This window comes from Hordeum vulgare, chromosome 4H, assembly GCF_904849725.1.
Source record: "Hordeum vulgare subsp. vulgare chromosome 4H, MorexV3_pseudomolecules_assembly, whole genome shotgun sequence".
In the NCBI taxonomy this organism is placed as follows: domain Eukaryota; kingdom Viridiplantae; phylum Streptophyta; class Magnoliopsida; order Poales; family Poaceae; genus Hordeum; species Hordeum vulgare.
The window spans coordinates 508489501-508498101 of NC_058521.1; the positions used below are offsets into that span (position 1 = coordinate 508489501).

Sequence of the window (8601 nt, forward strand, 5' to 3'; positions counted from 1 at the left end):
GTATTATCCCGATGGACAAAGGAATGAGGAGCAGCAAAAGACTAAGCTTGGGGATGCATTGGGACCCTAGCCACCACAAATCACATCCCAAGCACCACATTTGTAACACAACAACACTTGTAACCTCCATTTTCATATCGATGAAGAACAAGACATAGGCTTTTATGCTATCAATGGCGGCCTAAATCTGTATAAAAAACCTTGTGTCTCTTATGATCTTCTCTTAAGGAAACATAACGTTTTAGCCCTTGGCCGAACTTATGTCCCGAGTATACACTCCGACATTGCACGTTGGCCTTTCCAAAACAAGGATTTGTAGGACTTTGACACTATTTTTATCCCCATTGCATGGAGCCTGTGGAAGCAACACAACGCTCGAGCCTTCAACAACACTGATAGGCACTGCTCGGTCCCGGCATTAGTGGAGCATATAATTAGGGAGTTCTTTGTCTATAAATAAGATGAGTGGTGTCTTTAGGTAGTCTTGTGAGGAGTTTTAAACCCTAATGTTAAGGAGTGATGTGTCTCTCGCAACATTGTTTGTAGTGCTTGATAGACCTCTTGTAAATCTCTTTTTCCGCCTTCTATAAAATTAAGTTACGTCATTGGCATACTCCCGAAAAGAAAGGAGAAAACCAAGGAAAATGCTTGTAATCACCCGACAGATTGCAACTCTAGTATCTGCCACCTTCCCAGCACGAGCCACGTGCCTCATGGACCAGCACCACTAGTTTTGCAACTAGCCTATTGTTGCAATTTTACCACCGCAACAACTGTTCTGTTGCACACCAAGGAAGACGAAGGTGAGGCGGTGACATACTGATCCCTGCAACACCGAATGAGAGACGCGCGTCATCCGAAGCTTAAGCGCTAATGCCGGCAACCGCCCATCTCACTGGAGAGCATGATGGCAGCGTGTTGCCACCTTGGTCGGGCGCGTTGGCCGCCTTTGACATCTCCTTCCACCATGTTCTTCAAACACACGCAACGAGCCCACCTCACTAGAGAGGAGGCCAGGCAATCATGTTGGAGCTCCGGCGCTCGCCGACGATGGTGCCATGGCGTGGATGGGCAGTGTCACTTCTCCCTCATCACCATTTGATGGGAGCTCGCAGCAAAAGACATACGGTAATTTTTTCTCTTGCGACATCCTTCATGTTGCTAGAAAGATTTATGTAACATCGTTGATGTTGCAAAACTCTCTAACACAATGCCTTTGTAAAGGTGAAGATAAAAAATCTGCAATATTAGCTTTGTTGGAAAAAAATTGTAACAACACTGTTGCAAAAAGAATCTAGAACGACTTCGAACACAACATCATTTGTGTTGCAAAGGTGACGGTCGTCTCACATAAAATTCAGTGGCTCGCGAGACGGTGGATCTTTTAAGAAGATCTGTCGATGAGACGACGCATCTTTCGCGTTGTCCAAAAATTAAAGGGCATCTCCAGCCGTTCGCCCCCATGGGCGTGAAATAGCGGTGCCTAGGGGCGCATCGGCGGGAGAATCAGCGTGGGGGAGGGCTCGGGTTCCTAGCCCCCCCCCCCCCAAGGTAGCCCCCCAACCGTCGATTTCGGCCCATTTTCAGCACAAATTGGCCCACTTTCGGCGCGAATTGGCCCACTTTTGGCACAAAATGAGACCAATTTTTGGCCCATATTCGGCGTGCTTCGGCACAAATTGAACATATCCTTTATTTTTTAATTACATAGTTCATCACATAAATCAATAAAAATCAAAAATAGTTCAACAAATCAATACAAATCAAAATAGTTCAACAAATAAAAACTCATAATTCATCACACATCCAGCTAGGCATTGCCCTTGAGCCTCCATAGGTGCTCCACCAAATCGTCATGCAATTGTTGATGCACCTGTGGGTCTCGGATCTCCTCACGCATGTTGAGGAAGGCACTCCAGGTTGCCGGTAACTGGTGATCAACTTGGGCAAGAGGACCCTGCTTGTAATATGGTTCAGTGTCAAACACTGTCTCTTGCAGCTCGCTCTCAATGATCATGTTGTGCAAGATGACACAACAAGTCATGACTTCCCACATTTGATCTTTCGACCAGGTCTGAGCGGGGTACCGAACAACAGCAAAACGAGATTAGAGCACACCAAATGCCCGCTCGACATCCTTCCTGCAAGCTTATTGGCACTTGGCAAAGTAGGAGTTCTTGCCTCCTAGTGCAAGGTTTGAGATAGTCTTCACAAATGTGGACCATCTCGGATAGATGACATCTACTAGGTAGTATCCCTTGTTGTACTGGTGCCCATTGACCTCGTAGTTAATCGAAGGAGGATGACCTTCAACAAGCTTCACAAAGACATTCGAGCACTTCAGTATGTTGATGTCATTGTGAGTTTCTGGCATACCAAAGAAGGAATGCCAAATCCAGAGGTCATGTGTGGCCACTGCCTCAAGTACCACACTGCAACCTCCTTTGGCACCTTTGTACATCCCTGCCAAGCAAATGGATAGTTTTTCCATTTCCAATGCATGCAGTCGATACTTCCAAGCATCCCAGGAAATCCTCTTGCTGCATTCTGTGCTAGGATCCGAGCAGTGTCTTCAACATTGGATGATCGCAAGTATTGAGGTCCAAATACTGCCACCACTGCCCTGCAGAACTTGTACAAACACTCAATGATGGTGGATTCGCCATGCGTCCATAGTCTTCCGAATATCATCGGGAGCTCCGTATGCAAGCATCCTCATAGCTGTCGTGCACTTCCAGAGTGACGTGAATCCAAGTGTGCCGGTGCAATCCTTTTTGCACTTGAAATAGCTGTCGAACTCCCTGATGGAATTCACAATCCTGAGGAAGAGCTTCCGGCTCATACAATAACGGTGCCGAAAGACTTTGTCGCCGTGCAGAGGAGCGTCGACGAAGTAGTTGGTGCAGAGCAAGCAATAGGCTTCCAGTCGATGCCTCTGCTTTGCATTCAGCCGGCCCGCCGCCGAGCCACCTTGCCTGGCTTTGCATTGCTCGCGAATAAGCTCGCTAGAGCGGCGAGAACCATGAGGAGCTCTTCATCCTGGGTATCGGCATCGGCTTCCTCCTCCATTAACGTCGTGAACGCCTCCTCGGCGTCGGAGTCCATCGCTGAGCCAAATCGCCGAACACCTGACGGGCATGGGAGGCGCGCAGCACGTGCGTGGCCAGAGCGCCGAAAAAACACGCCAAGAAGCAGAGGGAAAAGCCACGGCGAACCAACCCTTCGTCGTCGTGGAGATGGCCTTTGTAGTGACGGTAGGGAGGTGGGCAACGCCAGGATCGGCACGACCATGAAAGGTGTAGTGCGCAAGGGGCTGATCTAATGGAGGAAAACCATTTTTTCGCTTGACAAGGACGGCCCACCCACCCTTCGTCGCCGTGGAGATGGCCTTTGTAGTGACGGTAGGGAGGTGGGCAACGGCAGGATCGGCACGACGACGAAAGGTGTAATGCGCAAGGGGCGGATCTAATGAAGGAAAACCATTTTTTCGCTTGACAAGGACGGCCCACGTGCCGTTTTTCCTTTCGCCATAGCCCCCAAGCGTCCCCAACATGCTCGGTTTGGCCTCGGACCTAAAATTGAACCCAACCGGTGAAAATCGGCGTTCTGGGGCATTTTTCATCACCGACACTAAAAATCACGCCCAGAGGGGCTGTTGGGGGCACGGCTGGAGTTGCTCTAACTCTCATTATAGTCTATCGGTAACTTTTTCTTTTATCCGGGAACCTATATATTGACATCAAAGGGCAAGCAAAGCAGACATATAAGTGCACAAGTCCTCCCGGAAAAGTTACAAGTGTCAAGCAGACGTAACAGCTGTTTATGAGACACAAGATAATAATATAATACTACATTCATTTGAGCGACAAAGTAATATGGATCCGAGTGAGTAACACGCTTCTAAAGTGGATGCAAAACTGACAGCCAAATTTCCACGAGTAAGGATAAACAAGCCAACGAAGCGTGTACATTGGAGGCACTTGACACTTGCAGGCATCGGAGGCACTTGACACTTGCAGGCAGAGTTCACTACAGGCCGAGACCAACGGTTCGGCCATCTCTCCGGCGCAGGCCTGCTACATAGAGTTTCTCCAGGTCGGTGTCGAGCTCCTCTTGTTTCTTGACCTCCGCCGGACCCTCCTCCTTGTTGCCGGCCATGCTCTCTTGAACTGAGGCAGAAGCACTGCTCTTCACACCCTGCATTAGGCCAAGGCATCCTCAGACTCTAAAAAAGTGTTAGTGCATCGCAGAGTAACGAGGTATATATTTTGTTGTTCAGCAGAGTTAAGGTCAGAACTACATTACAAAATTACACATCTTGAAGCAATTACCATGAGTTTGTTGAATTTCTCTTGGCGCTCCCGGTCAGAAAAAAGATTTGAGTCCCAGTGAGTACTTGTCTGAAGCATTAGGACCAAGGTGAAATTATGTTGCAAAAGTATGGTATGCAGGATTAATGGAATGGAAAGAATCGAAAAGAAAACAAATACTAGATGTTATCCAAGCTATACCTCCGGAGGGTTACTCTTTTTGTTACCCCAGAGCAGCTTCTTCTTCTGGTCAGTGGATAGACGCCCGGTTCCGACTCCAAATCCTACAATGTTCTTATTCACTGCAATAGAATATGCAAGGAGGTGGTCAATCATGCAAGTGGAAGATTGCATAGCTCTGACCTATCACGGAAGAGATTGACATTGTAGTCATATCACTGGACCATCATGGAACCAAATACTTGTGCTAACCAAGAAATGTTCAGCCCAACAAATATACTATACCCACTTTATTTCGCACAAAACCACATTTTTAATAGGTGCATGCATCAAATTCAAGAAATAGCACAGAAGAAAGTAAACTAATGAAGACATAGGTCCTTGAGACGTGCAAAAATGGAAGAAAAATATTGACAACAAACTGAGGGAACTCACCTAATTCAGCAGCTTTCATTGCTGCAACTTTAGCTGCATTCAGATCATTCATGGCTTCGTCTTTAATTCCTGATGCAGTATTAGCAGAAACTATGTTTAAGGTCAAGAAGTCCATAATCACATCTCAGTAGAATAATGCATCAGTGTGTTCAGTACGAAGAAATTTTCAGAACTAACTAAAAAAAATCAAAATATTAACCAACCTCCTGAGGTATCCATTTCCCTGTGCTGTTCATTTTCGACATCTGGACCAACAGAACTGAATAAGCTTCTTCTCTTCTCCCTAGTTTCTAGCTCAGGTTCTGCTGCGCAGCTGCTTTTCTCAATTTCCTTGCCACTTCTCTTCTTTAGAACCTCGTGCTGCTTGAACTTTTCCTTGTTTTTACTTTCACCTTCTTCTGGATACCTTCTGGAAGAGTGGGTTTCCTTTCTTAAATCAGCATCTTTGTCATACTCTGGGACATCATGTCTAGGGTATTCATGTGGGGACTCATGTTTTTCCTGATTCTTACTCCTCTGCTCTCGCTTAACAGATTTGCCCCCATACCTACTGTCAGCATTTCTCCAATCACCATGTGATCTATCAGATGTGCCATCACGCTTTGAAGGATCATAGTAAGTGTCAGCCCTTGACTCCCGATCCGACCGAGAAGTTCTAGGATGGCTCCTGTCATCATCAGCACGCTTATCATGATACCTCCTATAATCATCATGCCTCCTGGATTCACGTGATGCTCCATAGGAATGCCTATCAGAATGCCTATCAAATTCATGACCTCTGCCTGGTCTGGCATGAGTATCATTCTGTAGATCTCTTACGTTCTCTTTCCTTGCATAACTCCCACTCCCCTTGGAGTGGTCATCCTTGACTTCAACTGGACTACGGCTCCTCCCACGTTTAGTGTTCATCTTGCACTCAGCAGTATCTATCAACTAAACAGCAATTCAACAATTCAATAACAGGCAGATTAATTTACTAGATCACACTAAGGGGAAAATCGTTCTTAACCTTGATCATTATACACACTAGGGGACACTGGATCATACTATATGGACCAAGGGCTTGGGTGCAATTGCCTTGCACTGAAACTAACACAAGTCCCAAAAATACATGGCTTTTATTTATGCAAAATGTACTTCATGGTTTAATTACCTATGTATAAAATTTCAAGCTCAAATCCATCCTATGATTCTGTCTTTAGAATCAAAAAGGTGAAAATCCTGTCAATTTGAATTCTTACAAATGCTAGGTTTTTCTCATGTTGTTACTTTTAACACATAATAGATTGGAGTTTGAAATGCTAATGAGGTGGAGTAAATTCAGAAGTACGTTCAGATTTTAACCCGGATTTTTTTCCATCATGGCAACTGCATCCTAAAGCCTTTAGGTTATACAATACAGCCCTGGGGATACCTTCTATTGAAGACTCAAAGTTGACAAAATATTACATCCATCCGGCCATCACACTTCAGTTAAAAGGTTTAGTCCATATGATAGGGTTTCACATGCCTGTGAAACAAGTAATATGCATCTCAAATGGATTTGAAAAAGACTAACTAGGTGCTACCTCTTACACTTCAAATGAAATTAATGTGATTAGGTGTTTGTACTACCTCTATTTTTTCCTCAAACTAAGTGAACCAATCCAAATTGGGGAATCAATTAAAGAAAGGAAGCAACATAGTGCTGAACTATAGAGTTATGTGGTTGGGTAGGTAAGAGTCCAAGGACCAAGGATAGGGAACTCGCCCTTAGTGTAAGTGTGTAACCACCATCCTGTTCTGATCCTAAGGTAGAAGAGGCCATGCCGCTTACTAGGAGCTTTGATTATTCATTGGTTAATCCAAACAAGATGCACGCACTACAGTGGCAGCCATTTATAATGGGCTTAGCTGAATAAAACTGTCCCTATCTTAAACTTACCCAGACTCCTCTTTATGATTCCAACTCTTCCATTTCTAATTTACTGCTACTGTGGACTTGACAGATAGAACACTATGCATAGCACACAAATCTAACAACATAGTTATATGGATAAATAAAAATGGGAATCCTATCCTACTGTGTATTTCAGAATAGATCAAGATAGTAATGCCATTAGATTTGTCATGAAAGACAGTTCGTGTGTGTTTCAGTGTCTTCAATGTGATGTATTCTCTTTAGTTAATCAACAAAGTCGAACAGTTTACTAAAGGATAAAACTAAATAACTAATATGTCACGTACTGGCTTTGCTAGAAACTACTCCCTCCTTCCCATAATATAAGAGCGTCTTTTATCCTTTTCTTCTGGTACTCACATCAGAATCATACCAGTTGCCTGCATATCCACTAATTTCACAACTGACTTGGTATTGTTGTTAGTCAATTTTGTTCATTTGTGGTCATTAAGTACACTCAAATGGTTCATTGTGTGGTAATAATAGCATCATACTCATCACAACTTACATGATCTCATGGTGGTCATGTTTTCTCCAGTGTGGAATCAGCTTTGTATAATTCTTGTTAACGACATATTCTTTTCTTTCATAAGGGAGGAGACAATTCAACAATGTCGGTTAGATCAGTAGTCATGTGGCCTCATGGCTGCGAACTGTAGAATCTATGTCTTTAAATGATGTTCTATGACTGGCAACAATGTGTTTGACATGTAAGCCTTTTATGGCACATGCGCTTCTACACATTATATATTTAATTGTTTACAACTGTCAAGCATGGGTCGTTTGCTTGTATGACCGCCTGAGTAGGTGTGGAATTTAATCTGCACTATTTGAGATTGAATACTTGAAACCAACACTACCTTTTACTCTAAATAAAGTTGCAAATAGGTAGTTCTTATTTGAGTAATCAATAAGGCTGGGTAGTCTTTCTAGTGCTTGCTAGAGTGCTCTGTATAGCTGAAAGCTGCGTAAATAAATCATATTTAATGCACAAGCAGTTTTTAGTTCAGCTGCAATCTACTCGTAAAATTGCTGTGTTATTCTCATGTCACCCAAAGAAAGAGGGGAGAGGGATTAGAAGAGACTCAAACACTAGGGGATTGGGTGTCTACCGTGGTCTCTGGTACGCTCTGAGTGGGCGAATGCAAGGGAAGAGAGGGAGCAGCCTGGGCGGAGGCTGCAGGTCGACGGAAGACGAGCAGGGGGAGACGGAGGGAGCCGCCGCCGTCGGGGCTAGGGCAGCACGGCCGGATGTAGAGGAGGGCGAGGAAGGAGTAGGAGAGTTATTACCTGAGGGGAAGTCCTTCGTCGTCGTCGGACTTGTCGCCGGAAGCACCGAGTCCGTCCGCTCGTGCGCCGTCACCCCGTCGCCTCGATCGGTAGGGTTCCTTCGCCTCACGACGCACGCCCAAATCCCGGCCAATCACTCTGCTTTTCTCTCTCTCTTTCTCTCTTTTTAAGGAAAGAACGATCTCTGCCGGTGTGTGCGCGAGGGCAAATACGGCCCAGCCCATGGAGTACCTTGTGGGCGGGGAATTCTTAGTCCCTGTTTGGAACCATAATAGATTATGATAATCTGGATTATGAAGATAGATTATATAATCTGTTTTATAAAAATAATCTAGGTGACCATGTTTGGAGGCCAGATTATATAAACTGTAATCCAGGTTTTACATTGCATAATGATCTGTCTGCCCTCTGTTTTTTTTTAAAGGAGGATGGCGGTGGTAGGAATGT

The 8601-nt window shown here is 44.8% G+C and overlaps 1 protein-coding gene across 2 annotated transcripts; it reads right to left on the reverse strand.

Annotated features, from left to right (window-relative positions):
• Positions 1–3762: 3762 nt before the first annotated feature.
• Positions 3763–8303, reverse strand: LOC123449180 (nuclear speckle splicing regulatory protein 1-like). Of its 2 annotated transcripts, none has more exons than XM_045126292.1 (6): positions 8155–8302; positions 5129–5858; positions 4926–4994; positions 4512–4612; positions 4332–4400; positions 3763–4225 (listed from the first exon to the last, which is right to left on the reverse strand). In XM_045126292.1, the coding sequence occupies exons 2-6, from the start codon at positions 5832–5834 to the stop codon at positions 3821–3823; spliced, it is 1350 nt and encodes a 449-aa protein (XP_044982227.1). In that variant the 5' UTR covers positions 5835–5858; positions 8155–8302; the 3' UTR covers positions 3763–3820. The 2 variants fall into 2 exon arrangements, with proteins under 2 accessions (XP_044982227.1, XP_044982228.1); XM_045126293.1 differs by having other exon boundaries at positions 3765–4197; positions 8155–8303.
• Positions 8304–8601: the final 298 nt, after the last annotated feature.

What these genes read in the sequence shown, in the direction of transcription:
- LOC123449180 (XM_045126292.1), bottom strand. Translation starts at nt 5,834, where the DNA reads ATGAACACTAAACGTGGGAGGAGCCGTAGTCCAGTTGAAGTCAAGGAT. An exon ending in AATGAAAGCTGCTGAATTAG is followed by an intron (nt 4,613 to 4,925) that starts GTGAGTTCCCTC and finishes ATTCTATTGCAG; the next exon opens with TGAATAAGAACATTGTAGGA. An exon ending in AGAAATTCAACAAACTCATG is followed by an intron (nt 4,226 to 4,331) that starts GTAATTGCTTCA and finishes ACACTTTTTTAG; the next exon opens with AGTCTGAGGATGCCTTGGCC.